Below are 23952 nucleotides of genomic sequence, written 5' to 3'. Positions count from 1 at the left end.
CAGCACTGTTGATGTTTTGGGCTAGATAATTCTTTATTTGAGGTGGGGGTGGGGGCTGCCTCCTGCATTGTGAGATGTTTAGCAGCATCCTTGGCCTCTACCCACCAGATGCCAGTAGCAACTATCCCCTCCCCAGCCCAACCCAGTTGTGACAACCAAAAACATCTCTACATTGTGAAACGTCCCCAGGGAAAGGGGGATCACCCTGTGTATGGTTAACTGGCAGTGTCAACTGGCCACAGGTGCACAGATATTTGGGCAAACATTATTCTGAGTGTGTCTGTGAAGGTGTCTTTGGATGAAATAAACATTTGAATCCGTAGACTGAGTAAAGCAGACTGCGCTCCCTAAAGTGAGTGGCCCTCATCCAGCTGAAGACTGAATAGAACAAAAAGGCTGACCCTTTGAGAGTAAAGGCAACTTCTCCTGCCTATTAATCTGGGACATTGGTCTTTTTCTGCCTTTGTGGATCTCAAGCCTGCTGGCTTTTGGACTGGAATGATACCATCGGCTTTCCTGGGTCTCCAGCTCGCCAACTGTAGATCTTGGAACATCTCAGCCTCCATATTTGTGAGTCCATTCTTTATAATCAACCAACCTCTCTCTCTCTCTCTGTACTACACGCTATTGGTTGTTTCTCTGGAGAACCCTGAGTAATACATGCTGGTTGAGAACCACTGTTGTACATTAGATTACTAGAGAAAATACAGGAAACAGGGAAGAAAGAAAGAAGCAAAGCAGGGAACTACTGGGCAATGGCTAGATGTTACCTTTCTTTCCAGCGATGGCAGGAAAGCATTTGATTGGGACACCAATCTTCTATTAACACAGGTTGTGGTTGATAAGACCTGGGCTCACTGATGCATTTTTGCATTACACATCCAAGATGGTCCCTGGCACAGAGACTTACTTACCCCAGTGCTAGGATGACAACACTTGGCAGACACTGCTGTAAAATAAGAACAGTCTATAAGCCGCACTTAAAAAAGGTTTTGTTTGTGATCAAGTCACGTTAATTTATTGGTCGTGATAAAATACATGAAATCCACTGTTTTCATTCCAAATAGAGGATACAAAACTTTCTAAATTAATGTGTCGGAAGCAAACTCACGGTGCGTAAGGTGGGAAGAGTTTAACCATACAATGTACTATTCTCTGCGGTCTCCTGAATTTGCCATGCGTTACTCGTACGTGGAGGATTTCTTCTGTGGGCCTTTCTTCTTGCACAGGTGTTTGAATTCCAAGTTTCTTTGAAACTATTTTAAGTTCATATTTGATCTACGCTGACTAAATGACTTTATTTGGCACAAAATGGAAGAGCCAATGGCAGTTAATGTCAGATGCGTCGCAGCAGTTGTCTACTAAGCAGTCGAGCGTGGCACAGAAACATGCTGCAGCACAACGGGTTCTTCCAGGTCTCGAAGACAAAAATCGCAGTTGGTGATCCCTTGTATTTAAGACATCCAGGCTTGGGGCCGTATAATCTCACCAGTTTTCAAAAAGTCCAACCATACAAACATAGAAGTACAGCAGAGAACAATCATTTACAGATTTCACTCTTAGGAATTTAAAAATTAATTATAATAAAATCCCTTAGAGCTACATTTAACGTAAAACATACAAAGACACAGATTACATTATGAAAACTCTTCGTGTGGCTTATTTTACCTCAATTACTACTAAAAAATGACACTTATCAAGGATCTGGGTTACAACACTAAGAATTTGCCTGGGCAGATGATCATTAATGGAATTATACCATTTTCCAGACTTTTTCCATGATTAATAGGTATTTCCTTCAGTTTAAAGTGAGGCCTTTCCAATGTTACTTTAATAGAACATAATGAATAACTATGTTATTATCCCCACTCTATTTCTTGTCTCCATGTACTTTTTAGATGACCTACAGCAAAGAAACGAAAATGGTATTTTCTCCATTGCTTTTGTTCTTTTTTTCCATGTGTAAACAATATGTTTGGGGTAACTTTCCATGAAGCTGAAATTGGCAAGGTTTTATTCCCAATAATGCCAATGAACGAATATCCCCCTTCCTAAAGTCTAAAGAGAAATACTACTGATTAAACTACAATAGAAATGGAATTCTGGCAATGTTGCCATTTCTAGAGTATTTCTAAAAAATAAAAGGAAGAACTGTGTCAAAAAATTATTGAATATTAAATAGTATATGACTGCTTCTAAGACATTCTAGAGTTTACAGGTTGGAATACTGAAGTTAATAGGTTTAGCTATAGAATATATGTAGTTTTCTTTATATGCTTGGTTTTTATTAATAATATTAAGGGAACTTAACACAATTCCTCACAACACCCCTGTGAGGTAGGGATTGTTTATGTCCACTTTACAAGTGAGAAATCAGAAAAACAGAGCAAGAAATAATAATCTCAAGATATAGAAATCAAGAAATTTTGGTTTTCTTATAAGGCAAACTGCACTTATGAGTACCAGAGTTCTGACAATATGCTAATAGGGACAAGTACTGAAACAAGTCTGTTTTTCTCCAGAAAACAACTATATGTAGGATGTGGAAAGAAGAGAGAATCCTAAGTTGATCCAAGAAGAAAATGTCTGCTTGGTATTTGCCTCATACATTAATTAAGGTGCATCTAGCATTTCCAGTTTTAAGAGCTTGGTAATCATGCAAATCACATTATATGGTTAAGATTACAGCTCATTTTACAGATGATGAGGTCAAAACTAAAGGGTTTAGCTGAAAGAACCTTTTTTTTTTTTTTTATATATATATACAAAGTAGATTCTCTTAGTAAGGAATCAAGTCTTAAAAAAATACACTCAGGGCACAATATTAATTATATGTGTAACAGTTATTTTTAAAATATGCCTGTTGAATGAATGAAAAAAATTAAACTGGGGTCAGTTCCCACACCACTATTCACTGATTCTCTGCAACCCACCTTTTGGGACTTTTTTCCTATAAAATGGAGTTAACATTTTCCCACTCCCTAAAATAGAATATTATGAAGACTAAAAGAAAGAACATTTGCTCTGAATTTCTAACATTAAAAGGAACTAAATGAATGAGAACAAAAATACAATTAACCATTATGTTCTTAACATCTAATAAGTATAAATATATTTCAGCTTTAAATTAATGTCCACCGTGGCCAATCAGCCACAAGCAAACACAATTTCTCCAGACTCTGCCCTGAACTGCTACCCTACACCTCAACTCATATGCACCCGCAATCCCATCCTTCAGCTACGCACTTCTTGTGTCAAGGACTAATGACTGAGCAAGAAGAAAACAGAGAAGGAAGAAATCAGAAAAACTGTCATCCTAGTGCGAAAAATAAAATTTTACTTGAAGAAGGCCGGGGAGTATATCATGAATAGCCTAAAATACAGGAAATCGATGTTAAGATGTGTGTTCACCCTATGAGATGAAATCTTTGAGGGCAGAAAAGTTTGAATCATTGTTTAAGTGACTTAAGTTTAAGATTAGATGAAGTTCTCACCCCCAAGAGCAACACATTTGTTTTTAGCCACTCCCAATGTAACTGCTACTATAAAAACAGCTAGTTAGATTTTATTCTCAACACATAACAATCTTGACCCCAGGAAGTTTTAGTCATTTGTCTGAGGGAGAAACGCTACTGCCTTAGACAATGCCCAGTAGTTTCTTCATTCAGCCTTCAAGAATAACTTACCACTTCATAAGTCACCTAAACTCAGTGTTTACCCAGAGAAAACCTTTGTGCCCTTAGAATGGGCTGGATTACTCTTTCAGCTCCCTTCTGACTCCACTCTGATGCTGTCAGGAGATGTCTTCAGAAGGATGCAGTCAATAAAGGAGCTCAGAGTTTCTGTATACAGTTAAATTGTAAGCCTCACAAGCCAGATTTATTAAAATGTCTGTGAGGCTTTGAATTTAACAGGGCAGCACACACAAAAAAGATGAGGCTGTTTTAAAGCCTCTCTGCTTTGTTATTCTTGACTAATCTTTGAAATTTAAACATTTCAGAAACAATTTAGATCTATCCTTTGTGGTGAAGTTTGACCAGCTATTCCCCAGCTACATAAAGCAGGACAATCTATCATTTAGCCCATCAGTTTTCATTTTTCTGGTGTTTTAGCTTTGTAAGTTTCACTGTTATAAAAGGGAGCTAAGGTTATTCACAAAGGGAAAGCTATCATGGACTTCAGACATAGTTCTAGGACACTGTGTGTACTGTTAGTTTTATGGAACAGAAAAAAATGAAAACTGTGTCACTGAAAAACTACTTCTGCAAGTGATAGAAAATTAACATCAACTTAGGCAGCCTAGAAAATCCTCGGGTGCTGAGGGTAGAAAGACAATTTATATTTTATCAGTTTCCTCTCTAAGCTGATGTAAATCTCTGGTCATAAAAAAAATCTCAAATTGCTCTTAAGATCCTTAAGAAAACGTTCTAGATTAAGGTAACAACATTGGTGTTAGTCAAGGCAGTTCTGTCTGAAGCTCTGTTTATCTAGGTGTATGAACATTTCTGTTTCTCTGCTTAGGATTTTGTTTTACTGTTTGAATCTCCTCCATTTCTCTCTTTTCACTAAAATATTTTTCATTAACAATGAGGTATGCTCAATGTGAAAAAATAAATAAAAGCCATGCAAGATGCTGCAGAGCTAATAAGTAAAAAGTGATTTTAAAACTACTCATGATTTATTATAGCTATGCCTTAAAACAAAATTTTTATACATTATATAGTTATGCATTAGAAATAACTTTAACTCCCTATGTGGCAGAAAATATTATTATTGTTTTTTATTATTTTTAAATCTTTAATGTTTATTTATTATTGAGAGACAGAGCGTGAGTGGGGGAGGAGCAGAGAGAGGGAGACAAAGAATCTGAAGCAGGCTCCAGGCTCCGAGCTGTCAGCGCAGAGCCCATGTGGGGCTCGAACTCAGAATGGCAAGATCATGACCTGAGCCGAAGTTGGATACTCAACCAACTGAGCCCCCCCAGCGCCCCAGAAAATATTTTTAAATAGTCTTTACGGTGGCTTATTCATGTGAAAAATTAGCCAAAACTGATAGTCTAGAGTATTCTTTAAAAAATTTCATTTACTTCATTTTCAATTTGGTTCTGATTCTACTTAGAAATTCTATAAATATTTACTCTAAAGTTCCATAATTCTTACACTGATTTCTGATTTCGTAATTGTGATTTATGAACGGTTCACGCTCTACTTGAAGGTTACATTTTAATAGCCATGTGTATAACATACCTTACAATAAGACCTAATATATACCACCTTAAAACTATGGATAAATGGCAAAGAAAAAAATGAACAGACGTTGAGGAGGAAGAGAGTTTATGAATAAAAAAATGCACGTGGATTTTTTTTCAGAATTGATATAAAAATTATGGAGGAGAAACTGCTACTCCACAAGGATAGTGTCCACACTTTCTTGTGTGAGCTCTGACTCTAAGGCACAGGATGAATCTAACTGTTCTTGCGACAAGCAAGAACTTCTCAGGGGGACATCAGACCAGCTGTCACAGTACGGCTGAAATCTCTGGGCTACCGCATTACTGAACCTTTGGCATCGGTTGTATCTGGAAGATTTACCTTTGTGTATATACATGTGTTCCAGCAGTTGGCTTTTTCGGAGAAATTTATGACCACAGATGGAACAGCTGATTTTTCTTTTCCTTGAAAAAGAAAAATTACAGTTTAATTCTACTGGCTCTGAGTCTTTGGAGATCAGAGACACTTGGCTGATCTGCAGAGGCTCAGTGGTACCCTGGTTTGAGTGGTCAGGCTGCTGCTCATTCTCCTTGACAATGAAGGAGCTGACCCTGCGGCATTCAAGAGCCTCACTGTTTTCATTAAGTGGATGCACTTCACCAAGGTCGTTGCTTTCCAGAATGGAAGCAGGGACACCAAACGGGAGGGATCCGGACACGTGGGTATGGAGATGTTGTCTTAGGTTACTACGGGAATCAAAACGTTCCCCACAGTAATGGCATAAGTGTATTTTGATACTGCTTTCGGTGAAAGTGGGGCCTGTCACCTCCGCTGAGGGTGAGGGATGGCTCTGGGAGATCACAGATTCTGGGTCACATCTCTCCTGCTTGATGGACACTGGGGGCTTCTGGTGTTCCTCCAAGGCCTGGGCAGCAGGACGGGCCCTCTGCTGATCGGCAGTGCCATCATCCAGCCCAATAGCGAGAGAGAGCTGCAGCTGGGGGTGGTCGCCCTGCGCAGCAGCCCTGTTGCCACTGTTACTGGAAGGAGCTTCTTTGACCTCCAGCCCCGGTTTGACAGCTGTTTTTTGGGTTGTTGAGATCTGAATGCCATACAGATTGGAGGACTGCACAGTCTCTGGTGAGAACACCTGATTCATTTCAGTTGCAATGTGAGAAAGGTAGTCGGCGTGAAGAAATCGAATCCCTTCCTCCAGACGACTATGATCCACAATCTGTTTTGGCCCTTTCCCCGTATACATAATGTGCAGCAAATAGCTGAATATGTCAGGTTGGATATCAGTTGGTTGTATTTTTATGCATTCACTGTTAAAAACAAAAAACAGAACCGCACAAAATGAAATGACCAGCTGGCCTTTTGGGTAGCAGCATACAGTCTAAGGCTAACGTGATTTCTTCCCAAGAAGTTCAAACTTAGCAATCTGCCTTGATGAAACATATCAACGGAAAATTAAACTTTCACTATACACCAGCTCTGTGGCCCAGCAACAAGTCTTCATGTCTTCAACCTACCGCCTAAAGTTAAGAAACACACACAGATGTTCTGATGAGTTCAACATTTAGGGACTCCTGAGTGATATGCCCTATACGAGCTTCCAGGGAGTAGAAACATGATGAATAAAACAGGTCCCTTGCTGTTAAGGAACTTACCAGTCTTTTGAATATATAATCAAAAGAACTGAGAATGGGGACCCAAAGGACACCTGCACGCCAGTCTTCACTGCAGCATTATTCACACTAGCCAAAAGGTGCAAGCAATGCGAGTGTCCAGCAACAGGTGCCTGAATAAACAAAATGTGGCCCGTCCGTACAGCGGACTATTACTCAGCCAGAGACAGGAATGAAGCACTGACACCTGCTACAACATGGATGAACCTGGAAAACATCTGGTAGGTGAACTAAGCCAGACACAGAAGGACACATTTTGTAGGATGCCACTTATAAAAAATATCTAGAGCAGGCAAATTCATGGAGACGGTAAGTAGATTAGAGGTTACCAGCAGTTTGGGCCGGGAGAGATGGGGAGCTATTGCTTAATGGGCACAGAGTTGCTGTTTTGGGTGATGAAAAGTTTTGAAAATGACAGCAGTGATGGTTGCACAACGCTGCGAATGTACTTAATGCCAGTAATTATATGCTGAAAATGGTTCAAATGGCAAACTTTATGTTATATATATTTTACCAAAATAAAAAATATTAAAAATTTTAAAAGGATCTATTGAAATTGGCAATATTTAGAATTTCAATTACACTAATCCCAGGGGCACCTGGGGGGCTCAGTCGGTTGAGCATCCGACTTCGGCTCAGGTCATGATGTCGTGGCTCGTGGGTTCGAGCCCTGCATCAGGCTCCATGCTGACAGCTCACAGCCTGGAGGCTGCTTAGTTCCTGTGTCTCACTCTCTCTCTGCCCTCCCCTGCTCGCACTCTGTCTCTCTGTCTCTGTCTCTCTCTCTCTCTCTCATAAATAAATAAATAAATAAATAAATAAATAAATAAATAAATACATAGCACTAATCTTATTTTGGCTTCCTAACTATATTAACACATCTAGTCTTTACATCACAAATGAATACAGGCATAACTTTGAAAAACTTCAAAATAACCCCAAGCCCAACTTTTAGATATGAATCTAGAATTCAGATAATAGGTGGAAATAATGAGTGAACAAGAAATTGGGAAACACCCTGCAAGATGAGGATAAACAGAACCTGAGGGAAGTGCTGGATGTCAAGGAACAACAGAATCAGTCAACGGATTTACCTTCCCTGAAGCAAAACTTTGTGAATGCTTCACCATGCACTGGGTGTCAGTAAGTACAGCGACAATCCATTTCTTTAGTCCCCGTATCTCGGGATTGCCTCCTGGGTTTCACTCTTAGCTCTCACCCACCCACTTCCAGGGTCTGTGGCAGGGCTTTTTTATATCGGTACAGAGCTCTGTTAACTGAGGATTTTTAGTTGCTCAACAGAGATACCAGACAGCAGGGCTGACACCTTTGCATCTCTTGGATTTAGTTCAGCGTGCATGGTGCCTGGCACACAACAGGTGCTTTGGGAGCTGAACCAACTCACAGCTCTTAGAGGAGACTGATGTGAAGGTACTGTTTCTAATCCAGTTTCGACACTGACCCTAACTATGACATGTCCTCCCCTCCAACCTCCTCCCTCCTTGTGCCATGCATTCCAGTCATTCTGATGTACTCCGTTTCCTCAATGTACTAGCCTGGTTCATACCTGCCTATGTTTCCGTGCACTTTTCCCTCTGCCTGCAACGCACCTTCCTGCATTCCTCTACAACATCCAGAAAACTCCTCCTGATCCTTCAAGATACAGGGCCTCAATAAAGCCTATTCCAACCTCCTCAAAATAGAGCTGCTGACACTCCACTCTACCTTCTACAACACTTCTATTATAGACGTATCACGTTAATTATTGATAGCAGTAGCTGACAGTGCAAAGCTCCGTTCCAAGCATTTTAATATTATTAATCCATTTAAATCTCAACACCATGGGGTGAGTACACATACAATGCCAGTGTCTTACACAGAAGGAAACTGAGGCACAGACAGATCAATTACACTGCGATTATTTTCTTTACGTGCACCATCTATGAGACTATTAACCCCTTGAGGGCAGGGAGCATAATTAGCCTGTTACTGGGGTCTAGCACAGTGCTGACATTAAGTACCTGATAAATACCTGAATGAATGAATGGGTAAATAAAAATGTGTAATTGAGGCTAGACGCCTAGTATTTCATGCACGGTCCTTTAAAAAAACATAGAGAATTCTATCCCTTTCAATCGAGAATGGATTAAAGCTATTCTTGAAGAGCTCAGAATCTGAATACCACTTTCCTGCCCTCTTCCTACATACCTATCATGTTGGGATAGCTTAAATTCAAAACATCAAAGCGCTTTTTGAAAATAGTATTTGAAACAAATGACTTTTGAACTATAGTACGGAATATAAGATGGGTAGAACTATGACATTAAGGCCTTGCTATGAAAGTGCTACAGAACAGGTATCAAAAACTTAGTGGGTTAGAACACAGATCTTTAAAAACACGTATCTGCATTTGAGTGTAACTTATTGGGGGGCTATAATCCTGGATGGACCAATTATTTACTTCAACCTCAGTCTCCTTTTCTCTAAAATAGTGTGGATAAGAGGCACCTGGCTGGCTCAGTCGATTAAGCATCTGCCTCTTGATTTCGGCTCAGGTCATGATCTCACAGTTCATGAGTTCGAGTCCCGCATTGGGATCTGTGCTAATGGTCTGGAATCTGCTTGGGATTCTGTCTCCCTTGCTCTCTGCCCGCAATCCCCACCCCCACCCCCACACTGTGTTCTGTTTCTTTCTCTCTCAAGAATAAATAAACAAATAAATGGGGCGCCTGGGTGGCTCAGTCGGTTAAGCGGCCGACTTCGGCTCAGGTCACGATCTCACACTCCGTGAGTTCAAGCCCCGCGTTGGGCTCTGTGCTGACCGCTCAGAGCCTGGAGCCTGTTTCAGATTCTGTGTCTCCCTCTCTCTCTGACCCTCCCCCGTTCATGCTCTGTCTCTCTCTGTCTCAAAAATAAATAAACATTAAAAAAAAAAATTAAAAATAAATAAATAAATAAACAAATAAACTAAAATAAAATAGTGTGCATAACAGTAGAATGTACATTAGGTAAATACTTAGTGCTTGGGTATGGGATAAGCCTCCAATAACTTTTAGCTATTACTGTTTTCATTTTTACCTTCCACCATGGATCCTACACACAGAGATGAATTACTGGATGTGTAAAAAAAAAATACATAACTTTTTTTTATTTCTTAAGGTGACCCCATGACAAAGAATACCCCAAATGATGTTACAATAAGGTTTAGCTATATCACAATATTTAAAATTCTTCTGATTTACAAAAGCACATCCTTACCTTGTTTGGTGAATAAATATCATCTTGAAATAGTTAGAAAAAGCAGCAAGCACTGCTCTGTGGGCTTTGAAGTAAACGTCTCCAATAGCAACTGTGCAATCACACAGAAAACCAAATTCTCGCTGCATGTTCAGCTGCTGCAGGAGGACAAGGCTATGGCTACCTGTGTCCATTGTGGCTCTGAGAAAAAGCACAATTTTTGTTTGTTTTTTTTTTTACAAAATTAGCTACAGTTCACACACATCTAGAGTACAAGGACACCTAAATTTAAACGAGATTATTCAATAGTTTTTAATACTGTTAATTTCACCCCAAACCTAGCTAACATGAAATCCCTTCCTTATGAAAATACCAATTCTTCGAAAAAGGTAAAATATGGTCTTTTTTCATTTGGTAAGAAGGTGGCTTGGTATGAGTGACACAGAAGCAAAAGGAAGGCTGTCCTTTTTTAATCCATCTGACCTCAACGTTACCAGTCCTGTTTCCTCACTGGAAAATGGGATTGAGATGCTGACCCATTCCTCAGAGCTAAATGAGTGAGGTTATGTGACAACCACCTCGTGATGGAAACTGCTATTCAAATGTTAACCGCAACTGTTAATAACTTAACAGTGTCCTGGCTGGGCTAGAGGTGTTACTGCTCCTTAGGAATCCTCTATGTGGTCAGGGGACACTGGCCTCCTGACTATCATACAATGTTTGGGAAATGTGTCAGTCACAGTACATTCAGGAGCCCTTAAAATAGATACTAAGCCACATCCCCTGATTTACATGGGGCCTGGAACCCTATGGGAAAGAGCGTATACCCTGATATTAACTGGATTCAGACATACATACAAGTATGGAGGCTCCTGAAGAAACAATACAGAATGGGACCACTGGTCCTGGGAAAAATCACGCATGAGAAAGAACACGCAGAAGAATTCTGCCAGCAAGGGAGAGCAGTGTGAGCAGCAAGGGTACTGAGTGCTGTCGTTACACGTAGGTGGGAGGCCCCGCTTCACCACCTCCTCCCCAACCGTGTAGACAGCCACCAGTGTTTTAAGGAGAAGGCAGCCGGGTACGAAGGTCATCACTGGCAAGCTGGGAAAACCTTATCTAAAAGAGCAATTTCTGCAAAAGAGAATGAAGTTTCCTCACTAGCCAGAGACCAAAGTCAAAGAGGTCAGCGTTGAAAGTGTGGGGTTAGCTGTCTGGAGATTGGCCGCAGCTTGGGCAGCAGACAGCTGAGTGATCAATGATATAATAGAACCAGCTAACACTTAACGGTGTTTCCTTTCCCTTAGGAACTTTCTACTCATTTAATTCTCAATACAACTCTACAAGAAAAGGGAGTAAGCAATGCACCTTACAGATGAAGAAACTGAATCATTGCAAAATAAACGGACTCAAGTCATATTGCTAGTAAGTGGGAGAGTGGGGGATTCAAACCCAGATACTGGGCTCCCGAGCCCAAATGTCCTCCCTTTCCACCTTTCAGAGGGAACATGACCCACAAACTGGAGATGCTTAGGGAATGGTCAGGTTATACATCAAGACACACAGGGAAGCCTTGGGGCGCCTGGGTGGCTCAGTCAGTTAAGCTTCTGACTCTTGGTTTCGGCTCAGGTCATGATCTCACGGTTTGTAAGTTTGAGCCCCGCATCGGGCTGTGCACTGACAGTGTGGATCAGGATTCTCTCTCTCTCTCTCTCTCTCTCTCTCTCTCTCTCTCTCTCCCTCTCTCTCTCTCTCCCTCCCTCCCTCTCTCTCTCAAAATAAACTTTAAAAGAAAAAATTATGAAGTATTTCAGATGGACAAATAGGTACAGAGAGCAATGGGACAAACACGCAGCCACCCACCCCTGAGCACATAAGGTAAACGTTACAAACATGGCAGAGACCCCCTGCCATCGCTCCCTCATTTGCACTACCTCCTACCTTGCCTCTGAAGGCCGTCATCATCCTGACTTTGGTGTTTATGACTGTCTTGTAACAGCATTATGTTCTTGCTGCATCTGTACATATCCCTTAAGAAGGGAGAGTACTATTTTGCATGTTTTAAAAGTGTATGTAAATAATAGCGTACTTTAGGAATCCTGCAATTTGCTGCTTTTAGTTCTACATTCATAAATTGCTTTTTAAAATTCTACTTACTCACACATAAGTTTCTCCTAAGCCTCCCCCAATTAAAAAATAAATGAAAACAAAACTCTTACTCCTTGCCATCTCATTTTAAAAGCCTGTAAGCAGTAATGAAATAAGGAAAATAACAGAACCTACAGAGACCCGAGCCTCAATAAAAATCCAAATTGTAAGTATTGTTCCAAAAGGCCATTTGACTAGAAGTCACTACTTATTGTATTTGCTACATTACCCAGATTCCTAAACTCCACCAATTTAGAGAGAGATTTAAACACCAAAATAAAACTGGGTATCCTGAAGATTTCACCATGTGAAAAACATGTGTCTTAGATTCAATGAATGGTTCAAAGTGAAGTAGCTTAAACTAGCCTTACAAATTGTTTAAAGCAAAACAAAACCTCAGATCATAAACATTTTCACCAGATCTATATCTATCTGTCTATATATAGTGCAGTAGTATGATGAGCTATTGAACCACATGGAAATGAGAAAGGGCACACTAAAAAGCCACGTATACAAAAATGTTGTGGTTAATCGTCCATGAGTAACAGTTAAATTCTTCACTTACTGAACACATTTTTTTTGAAGAGAAACTTAATAAAGAAAAAATTATTTGAAAGCACGCATTACACAAGGCCTAGGGATAGAAAAAAAAATTACACAGATACTGCAATCAACAAGACTGCAGGCTAATAGGGGAGACAAAACATAAAACATAATAATTATGATATAAAGCAAAAGTGATAAATGTCATAAGAGCAGTTCAGAGAACATGTTATGGGGGGGGGGCAGGGATCAACAGCAGGTGACTCAATGGAAAATAAGCCATTATTTAGATGGACAGGCAGAGGGTGAACATAGCATTCCAGGCAGAAAAAAATAGGATGAATAGAATTACAGGGAAGAGTGTGAATATACAGGTAACTGAAGAATTCAGTCGGGCATAGAAAAAACAAAAGTAAGTGACTAACGAGATGTGGTTAGCTCACACAGGGTACCAATTGTAAAACTGAAAGGTACTCCAGTTGTGTTTGAGATGAACTGTTAAGATGTTTTTGCTGGAGGGAGAACACATAGTAGTTAAAGCTCAGACCCTGGAATTAGACAGCTTGGATTAAAATTTCAATTCTGTCATTTAGCTGTATGATCTTGAGAAGACACTTAACTTTCTGGTCTTTGGTTTTACTTGTAAACTATGGATGGATAATTACAGTATCTATCTATCTCACAGGTTGTTATATAGATTTAATACGATAATGCATATAAGCACTTAAAAGTAGTGGGGCCCATAATACCAAGTATCATCATCATCATCAGGCCTGTTAGTCAAACTGCTCTAGTAACAATACATAAAAAAGATTAGCAAGGGAAAGGTATGGAGAAATAAAGACCAGCAAGGAGTCTGCTGTAATATCCAAGTAATGGCAGTGGGAATGAAGGAATAAAAAAAGACGCACCAGACGCAGAACTGACATGACCTGGCAGCAGATTGGAAGTGATAAGCCACAGAGAATATCAAGTCAAAGGGGAGTCTCAGAATTCCAGCTTGGGTCACTGGAAGAATTCGTTCATCCCTTCAGGTCGTATTTGCAGAATAACTGTCAGGTGTCAATACAAAGGCAGGGTCCCAGAATGCTGGGGAAGAGGCATAGAAGCTGTCTTAATAAAAGAGAAGTTTCATTTTGGACATAGTTCAAGGTGTTCACGCTAGGACATCTGAGTAGAACGCTTGGTGATCAATGAGACAACATGAGGACTGGGGCTCTGGAGATCAGGGCTAGACACAGAGAGAAGGGCCTCAGTAATTACACAACCGAAGCCACCAGGAGTGGATGGGACTACTGAGTGAAATAAGAGGGAAAAAAAGCTAAGAATGAATTCTTGAACAACACAGAAAAGACACAAGAAGAAGAAAAGGAGAAATAAGAAAATATATTTTCCTATATAAGGGAATGGTGAAGGAAAGGCAAGAGCCTTGGCTGGGGGAGCCCAACAGCCTCCATTTTCCATGGTGGAAAATGCTGCAGACAAACGTGAGGATGAGGCCTATTACAAATGCCCCAAGTGTGGGGACCAAGAGGTTTCTGGTGACCTTTGACAATGGGAAAGCAGCAAGAGCAAAATATCTCACTGCAAGAGGATGTTAGAAAGCACACGTCATAAAGGGTAGGTACAGATAGGATAGGGCACTGAGAATAGGCAGCTTCAGCTTGGAGAAGACTTCCAGCCTGAAGAGGGGTGGAGTCTCTAGAAGCCAGAAGGAACACAAGCAGAAGTCTTAAGTGTAGTAGTCAGCCACAGAGAAGAGAGGGATTTCTTTCTGATGGTGGCAAGGAGATGATGAGGTGAGGGGAGAATGTGAGAGTAGTCTGTAGATGGCTTTGATTTACATACTATGAAGTTAGTCCATATGCAAAGGGAAGAGCTGAATTTAGGCCTTGAAAGAAACCTAGAGTAATAATCCCTGATGCTAACATATAGTGATGAAGTTCATACAGAACTTTCACATAAAACAATCTCTTTTTCTCTTTTATTTTTATTTATTTATTTTTTATTTTATTTTTTATTTTATTTAAAATTTTTTTTTTCAACGTTTTTTTTTTATTTATTTTTGGGAGAGAGAGAGACAGAGCATGAACGGGGGAGGGGCAGAGAGAGAGGGAGACACAGAATCTGAAACAGGCTCCAGGCTCTGAGCCACCAGCCCAGAGCCTGACGCAGGGCTCGAACTCACGGACCGCGAGATCGTGACCTGGCTGAAGTCAGACGCTTAACCGACTGCGCCACCCAGGCGCCCCTCTTTTTCTCTTTTAGGTGTGATACTTTCTATTAACCTGTCTTCAAATTCATGGACTCTTGTCATTTCTGTTAAACTCATTCAGTGAATTTTTAATTTCAGATATATTTCCAGGTCTAAAATTTTCATCTCATTCCTTTTTAGTGTCTGGTTCTCTGCTGAGATTTCCTATTTCTTTGCCCATTACCGCTTTACTTTATGTTCTTGAGCATAGTTATAATAGCTACTTTATTAGTGCCTGGGTGGCTCGGTCAGTTAAGTGTTTGGCTCAGGTCATGATCTCACAGTTTGTGAGTTTGAGCCCCGCGTCAGGCTCTGTGCTATTGGTTCAGAGCCTCTGTGCTATTGGTTCAGAGCCTGGAGCCTGCTTCGGATTCCGTGTCTCCCTCTCTCTGCCCCTCCCCTCCCCTGCTTGTGCTCTGTGTCTCTCTCTCAAAAATAAACATTAAATCTTCTCTGCCAAATCCAACCTCTGGGTCATCTTGAAATCAATCTTCATTAATTAGGGTGATAGTTTTGTTTCATTTTGGACAATATCCTAGACATTGCGATTACTGCAGTAAAGACTCTAGATTCTGTAATATTCTTCCAAAACACATGGTGTTTTTGCGTTGTTGTTATAATTAACTTGGTTGGACTTAAACTCCAAATTCTGCCTGCCCTCTGGTTCAGTTTTTTCAGCAGTAGGTGTGCCGAATGGGGGTTGCTCCACATATATCTAAGTTTAGGGATTGGCAAGAGATTCAAGCTGAGTAATATACAGTATTTGGGGTCCTCCCAGCATCCTTTCTGGAATTTTCCTTTTCTTCCCAGCTGTGTGATCACCCTGAACTCTGTCCTCTTTTCTTCAAGCAAGTAAGATTACAGGTTATTAACCTAATTTTAGCCATCTCCTCATGTCACCAACAGGAGTCTTCTCTCAGGATAAAAGCCATAGAAATGGAAATGTGCCCACTGCTGTTCCCTTCGCCCAAGTATAGACCTTATTCCAGTTTCTGCCTGATTTTTGTCACTTTCAAATGCCATCTGGTAGTTTCTAAAGCTTTTTTTCAAGTTCATACAGTTGACCCTTGAACATTGGTTTGAGCTGCACAGGTCCACTTATATGTGGATTTTCTTCCATAAACACAGTACAGTACTGTACATGTATTTTCTCTGACCTATGATTTTTTTTTTTTTAAGTAAGCTCTAGGCCCAACATGGGGCTTCAACTCAGAACCCCGAGATCAAGAGTCGAACGCTCTACTGACTGAGCTAGCCAAGCGCCCCTTCCTTATGATTTTAATAAGTTTTCTTTTCTCTACCTTATTATAATATAGTATATAATACATATAAAAAATGTGTTAGTTCACTGTTTATGCTATCAGTAAAGCTTCCAGTCAACAATAGGCTCTTAGCAGTTAAGCTGAGGGTAGGGAGTCAAGTTATATGCAGATTTTCAACTGCAGAGGGGTTGGTACCCCTAATCCCCACTCAGTGCAAGGGTCAAATGTAGTTTTTATTTCAGAATTGTCCCAACAGGAACTACTCAGCCATTATCACCCTTCATCAGTTCTAAATAGTCCTGGACTCAAGATCCACTTACACTCTTAAACACTATTAAGGACTGCAAAAGGCTGTTGTTTATGTGGATTATATTTATCAATATTTGCCATATAAAAAATTAAAAGTGAGACTTTTTTTTTTGAGAGACATAATGTGCTAGCATGTGAGCGAGGGAGGGACAGAGGGGGGAGGGGGACAGAGGGGAAGGGGGGGGAGAGAGAGAGAGAGAGAGAGAGAGAGAGAGAGAGAGAGAATCCCAAGCAGGCTCCATGCTCAGTGCAGAGTCCAACGCAGGGCTCAATCCTATGACCCTGGGATCATGACCTAAGCCAACATCAAGAGTCAGATGCTCAACTGATTAAGCCACACAGGTGCCCCAAAAGGGAGACATTTTAAAAATTTTAATTCATTTAAAATAACAGTAAGCCCATTATATATTAACATAAAATATACTTTTTCTAAAAAAAAAAAAACTACATATATTTTTTAAGTGGAAGGGTAACATTGTTTTATAGTTAACAGTCTTCTGATGCATGGCTCTAAAAAATACAGCTGGGTTCATTGCTTCTCTGTTCACATAATCTGTTGCCACATTAAAAAAAATGTTTATTTATTGGGACGCCTGTGTGGCTCAGTTGGTTGATTGTCCGACTATGGCTCAGGTCATAATCTCAGGATTTGTTGAGTTCGAGCCCTGTGTTGGGCTCTGTGCTGACAGCTCAGAGGCTGGAGCCTGCTTCAGATTCTGTGTTTCTCTCTCTCTCTCTGACCCTCCCCTACTTGCGCCCTGTGTCTTTCAAAAATAAATAAACGTTTAAAAAAAAAGTTTATTTATTTTGAGAGAGAATCCCAAGCAGGCCGTGTGCTCTGAGGTCAGAGCCCTACTCAGGGCTCAATCTCCTAAACTGTCAGATCATGACCTGAGAAGAAATCGAGTCGGTTGCTTAACCAACTGAGCCACCCAGGTGCCCCTGCCACATGTTGTTTTGATTCAAGCATAGTAAGGTATTTCAGCCTTGCAAAAGCAAGATCCTTGTAGATCCTGAAAAGGTTTCCGGAACCTCTGGGGGTCCTTGCACCATAATTTGAGAATCTCTGCCCTATGCTATCTTTTTTTGATCCTATGAGGTAGTAGAGCAGGTACTATATTGGTTCCATTTTATGGTTGAGGAAGCACAGGCTTAGGGAAGGCAGGAAAGGTACCCGACGTCAGGCAATTAGCCATTAACTGACAGTACTTCAGGTCTGACTTTATTTTTATTTTTTTGTTAAAGTTAATTAGTTACTCAAGGACAATTCCTTTTTTTTTTTTTAATGTTTATTATTTATTTTTGAGAGCAAGAGAGACAAAGCCCGAGCGGGGGAGGGGCAGAGAAAGAGGAAGACACAGAATCTGAAGCAGGCTCCAGCCATGAGCGGTCAGCAGAGCCCAATATAGGGCTCAAACCCATGAACTGGGGGATTATGCCCTGAGCTGAAGTCAGATGCTCAACCAACTGAGCCACACAGGCACCCTTCAAGTCTGACTTTAAACTCATGCCCTTTCTTTACAACCCCCATGTAAAACTTTTAACATACATACTGATGCAGATTTTACAAATATATTGAATTGAATAAGGGGGAAATTTTTCCAAGTGTATAAATGAAAAAAACTCAGATCTGTTAAAAAAAAACAACAAAAACCACAACTTACATATATAATAGGCTCATTCAAACTAGTTTGCATAATAATAGACCTTTGATGTTTCAAGGCAACACAACCAGATTTTATCTCATGTCAGTATAGCCAATCCACCACAGAGTTATTAAAAACATTTACTAATGCAACCTACTTTGCAAATTATTAGCTAAGCTTTTCATATAGCCTTTGCTCATTATTGACCATCAATTCTATTTTCTCTACTATGTGGAACAGCCAAAGCTTTCTATGCATGCAGAAAGATCTTAGAAGTTACATTTAAGAATTTCCGGTGGAGGGGCAGCTGGGTGGCTCAGTTGGTTGTGTCCAACTCTTGACTTTGGCTCAAGCCCTGCACAGGGCTCTGTGCTGGGCATGGAGACTGCTTAAGATTCTCTCTCTCCCTCCCTCAATCTGGGAGGGAAAAAAAAAGTTAGGAAAAAACGAATCTGGGGTGGCAATTTTAAGATGTGAGAGAGGTTGCAGAAAAATAATTTTATACATTTTATTAAATTGACAAATACCATAGTCAAAATGAAAGAGTACTTCATCTTAAGATGCTTTATCTATTATCAAAGTGGTATTTATACTGTAATAATAAAATCAGTATTGATATTTAAGAAAAACTACAAAATCTTATTTACTAACTCAATTGCAGTAACTCTGGATTAGCTCAAACTAAGTAAACTAGAACAGCTTTATACCAGTATCTATTTTTGTTTAATAAAAAGCTGACATTTAACATCTTTTAGTTTTTACTTATTTTATATTATTTATTCTCATTTATTTAAAAAATATTTATTGTATTAGACTGGACTCTCAGATCTATGGTAGCCAGACGACAGACGATATCCTTGAATACACAGCTTTTCATTCTCTCAGGCTGTATGAATCTTTAAAAAAAGAGACATAGGTATAAGACATCTGTTGCCGTAGAAAATAAACAGTCTTAGATATTTTCTCTGTGGTTCCTACCATTGTGACTTTATTATTAATTATAATTAATAGACAAAGAGAAAAGTTGGCAGAGGAATGTGTACAGCTTTTTTGAGATACTTACTCATGGCTATAAATACAAAGATAAAAGCAGATATATTCAAAGTGCCAAGTGATAACAGACTTTATACAATGGTTTTAATTTTTTAATGGTACTTTCACATGACTGTGGAGGTGTAACAGTTTATAATCTAGAGAAGGAATGTTTGCAGAGATCATTTTATCATGGAACAGCTCTTATCACTGACTGTACTGTAAAACTTAAAATGCAGGGGCTGTACTGATGCCTGCGTTCTACTCCACGCTAACCCAAAGAGAATTGCTGTGAGGCTCAGATCCTTTTTTAAAAAGCTCTTCAGGTAGTTCTAATATGATGCCTCAGTTAAGAACCACTGTATTAGAAGGGAACCAAGCAACCCGAAGAGAATATTTCACTCTATAATTTCAGAGAAAAAGAAGCAATTTTACAAGAAGTTCTCAAAATGTGGGAATTATACCAATTACGTTAAAATGAAAAATCAACTATTGTACTTCCAATGTTAAACAAAAAAATTAGCCAGATCCTAAGAAACAAAAGTGCTCCCAAACTAGTAGAATGGGCACTGGGGGCAGAGGAGGAACACATCATTTCCAGACTTCTTCTAAAGAAGTATTTAGGAAAAAGAGGTATGTCCTCTCAGACACCATTATGCCTATTTTCATAATATCTGAAAATGATACGGAAATCACAAATCTGAAAATACTGAGATAAAACGTACAGTAATTCTAGGATCTGCTTATGAAAATCACTAAAACTCTTAGAAAAGAGGGTAAGAAGCAGACGTGGTAGAAGACACAGGAAGAGCAGTTATGCTCTAGAAACTTTTAACGGAACAGGGAAACGTTAGTTTGGGGCCTCCTGCCTGTTGCCAGACCCAGCCAGCCTACTACATCTCTAACCCCCATCTAACCAACATGTGGGATGCCTGATAAAGCCGCAGCACCAGGCAAACATGAATGCTAATACTGGTGAATGCAAACAGCTAGTGGACCTTAAAAAAATCAGAACCCTGTGAAGGAAAATAAACGGTCTTCTTAGTCCACTAAAAAAATAATGACTGCATTTCTGAAAGAAAAAAAAAAGCTACTCAAAGGACAGCAGAAAGCTGGAAAATGACAATGCTAGTACAGATCTAGAATACAGTATAAACAAGAATAATTATTACTTCTGAATATAGGTGAACCAGTACTTCCTTTGCTACAGAACATTCCACAAACATGTTATCCACATGGGTTAATTTTGCTTAAAGTGCCTAGAGTTTTTCACAAGGAACCAAAAGTCATTATATGACTGATAAGTACAGGGAAGAAATGAATTAGAAAAATTTCAAAAATAACTAACAATACTATAAACATTTTTTTCTTCAATTAAGATTTAAAAAGGGGCGTGTGGGTGGCTCAGTTGGTCAAGCATCCAACTTCAGCCCAGGTCATGATCTCACGGGTTCGTGAGTTCAAGCCACGCATGGGGCTCTGTGCTGACAGCTGGGAGCCTGGAGCCTGCTTCGAATTCTGTGTGCCACTCTCTTTTACCCTCCCCCACAACAAGTAAACATGAAAAAAAATTTTTTTTTAAAGATTAAAAAAAAATTCCTACTGGCAAAGGGAAAGCAGATGTGTGAATAAATTACTAATCCTAAAACTGATGTTTGTTTCAAATACTTTCCTCTTACTCCACTCGCCCTAAACAAGTTCAAGTAGCAATATCTTTAGTATCCTAGAAAAAATAATACTGTTCTAGTTAAAGTAGCTACTATTATAATGAGTAAATACTATATGCAAGGCCTTGTGCTAAGTGCTCTATGTACATTCTCCCTTTTAGTCCTCACCTTGACTATGCGTTATTTTTATTTCCGTTTTACAGATGAGGAAAAACCTAGACTTAGTACCCACAACTAGCAGATAGTATAAAGTGGGGATCAAGAGCTAGGTCTGATTCCATAACCTGCGCTGATAACTATCAACTGGAATAGTACTTTTCTTAGCATTCTTCTCTCAAAAGACTGACGTTCGCATGCAATTTGGAATAAATAAGCAAAAACGGAGCACAGGAAGTGGTGTACAAGTACTTTATAATTTATCAAGATAAGAGCACCTGCACTGCTTTTTTAAGACGAGGGGAAAAAAAAAAACCCTGCAATAATCTAAAACCCCAACTCTGTTCTGGCCCTATTATGACAAAAAAAAAAAGACAAGTTTTTCTGTAACAAGATGGTCAAGCACCACCTATGGGCCATAGTAAATAAATCACTTTGGTTCAGTGGTGGGGAGGGCATTATGCAACACTTCCCAGCACTGCCTTTGCCAGGATATTTTACGGCCAAGACTCTTGGGCCCCTCCTCCCCAGCTAGACAGCCTGGCTCCTGCCCATTCCCCTCAGGAGATAGGGTGGAAGCACACAGCTCCATTTTCTAAGGCAAAGAGGGCAGCTGAAAGTCCTGCTCAGCCTCTCTGGGCAACCACAGGCGCCAATAAATCAGCCACAGGCGATTCTCTCATCCTTTTCCTGGCTTGAAGTCGTAGCAAGATACAATGCACAAGAGCACTGACTGGACTTGTGAGATAAGTGATCTGGCCTTGAATTCTGCTGTAAATGACAGTATCACAGAAGACAGGTAAATCCTCTAAGTCTGTTTCCTCGCTTGTAACATAGAAACACTACTACCTCCTTTTTTATTAAGTGCTCAAAATTCATCTTTGAAAGTGGCTAGCCACTGCTGGTGCTCAATAAACAGCGAACAACCTGAGGAGAATCCATTTCCACTGCTTCCAAATAAGACATTCAGGGAAGGGCTGGTCAAAAAGGTATAGCAAGTCATGTAAGGCCCCTCCCTGCTTTGTCGCTAACCATCCTTGTGACCTTCCACGGTTTCCCATAACCTCCCAGCTATCAGAACTAATCTATTCCAAACAAACAAACAAAACCAAAATGAATCTATTACACGTGCTATCCCAGTATTCTACGCCCTATTAAGGGACTGTTTTCTGATCATGGATAGTTTACCCTTAACCAAAACACATCCAGACTGCTTGCTAAACAGATCTTTGATGCCTTAACCTAAGGAAGCAACCAATGCTGCAAACATTGGTTATTCTTGCAGATAATACGGCTGAATTTTGGAGACAGGCTTTGAGCCCCAAAGTACATCATAGGGAGTCTATTTCACCTAGAGATAATGCCAACCCCATTCCTTAAAATAACAGAGCCATCACACCATGGCCAAGCCTGGTTTCTCAACAATCTGAATCAAGGCAAGTATATCACCTCTGGCAGACAGTCTCTACAGTGAGTGGGTTAAACCGGCACTGTGATCCTGGCGTGGTGGAGAGCCCAATAACCAAGGCCTAGAGCCCTACGGTCCAGTTACTCAAAAGATGTAGGGCTTCGACCAAGCTACACGTTCTTTAGGCCGGGTGTCTTTGATTGTAAAATGAGAGGGATGAACTGGATTTCCGCTAAGGCCCCTTGCAGCTTTAAAATGTCATTCCAACGTATACCTTACACGCTTGACAAAATCCTGTGAGAATCAACAGTTTTGCCAAAAGACCCGAGTCTCAAGAGAATGAATACCAAATATAATTCCCCGGGGGAACCGGGCGTTACTTTAGGAAACACATCAGCTACTATCAAGTTCCAAGTACAGCTCTAGGTGCTGCCTAAGCAGCTTGATTTTTCCAAATAACAAGTGCTAGGTAAGCAGTGAATGATGGGGCAAACTTTTAAAAGAAAAACTGGATTTACTCAGAATGAAATCAATATAATCCGAAAAAAGGAAGAAATGAATTATGAAGGGGGGAGGAACTTCCTGCCCTAGAAACGGGGTAATCACAAACAGGGGTGGGGGAGGGAGAGGACAGTGGCCGAAGCGTCTCGCAGTTTGCACCACGAGACCCGCCCACTTGCGAGAAGGGTCCGCGCGGCCGCCCGGGGAACGCCGCAGGCCTGCTGGCGGGGGTTCCCACGCGGGGTCAGGCCCCGACAGCCGCCTTCTGCGGGCAGCGAAAGGTGGTTCTGGGCATCCTCGGCCCAGCGCTCCCTCGCGGTTGCCATTTTCCTCCTGTGCCCTGATTGACATGTCAAACGGACCAGAACACCCCTCTCCCCAGCTACTTGCATCTGTCCCACGACCGGCGCAGCTGCAGGCCGCCGCCCCGGGCGGCTCGCGGCGGGAGGGACTGAGCCCGGAGCAGCCCACAGGGGCCGGGCCGCGTCGCTTACCCAGACGCCGCCGCGGCGGCCAGCCGGCTCCACCGTGCGGGAGGGGCGGCTCCCGCGCCGCGCACGTCACGCGGCGGCGCCGGCTCACGCACCCCACGGTCCGCTCTCGCGCGGCTTCCCGCGCCGGCCGCCCCGCGATGGGCCCACGTGACCGCGCGCCTGGTAGCCGGGGAACGAGGAGAGCGGGGGCAGAAGAGTGCGTGCGTACGTGCGCGCCCGCCCGCCCGCCTACTCAAGAGGCTAGGCGGGGGTCGGCCTGCGCTCTGGGCACCTCCGCCACGGTCCTCAGTCGTGACTCTGTAGGCGGAAGCGTGGAGATGAGCTTGAGCGTCACAGGCTCCCCACACACAACCGCGTGACCCGGGGACTTTCCCCAGGGTGTGCAGAAGCACAGCAC

The 23952-nt window shown here is 41.2% G+C and overlaps 1 protein-coding gene across 3 annotated transcripts; it reads right to left on the bottom strand.

Moving 5' to 3' along the window:
- Positions 1-990: 990 nt before the first annotated feature.
- ZBTB25 (zinc finger and BTB domain containing 25) lies at positions 991-23835 on the bottom strand. Of its 3 annotated transcripts, none has more exons than XM_086709557.1 (3): positions 23556-23835; positions 10157-10336; positions 991-6535 (listed from the first exon to the last, which is right to left on the bottom strand). In XM_086709557.1, exons 2-3 carry the CDS (start codon positions 10327-10329, stop codon positions 5401-5403), a joined length of 1308 nt encoding a protein of 435 aa, XP_086565683.1. In that variant the 5' UTR covers positions 10330-10336; positions 23556-23835; the 3' UTR covers positions 991-5400. The 3 variants fall into 3 exon arrangements, with proteins under 3 accessions (XP_086565683.1, XP_086565681.1, XP_086565682.1); XM_086709555.1 differs by having other exon boundaries at positions 23452-23558; XM_086709556.1 differs by lacking the exon at positions 23556-23835 and adding an exon at positions 18578-23437.
- Positions 23836-23952: the final 117 nt, after the last annotated feature.

Source organism: Puma concolor, chromosome B3 (genome assembly GCF_028749965.1).
Source record: "Puma concolor isolate L17-30 chromosome B3, mPumCon1.1.hap2, whole genome shotgun sequence".
Lineage (NCBI taxonomy): Eukaryota > Metazoa > Chordata > Mammalia > Carnivora > Felidae > Puma > Puma concolor.
The sequence above is the reverse complement of the archived record's forward strand: the minus strand, read 5'-3'. Positions and strand labels throughout refer to the sequence as shown.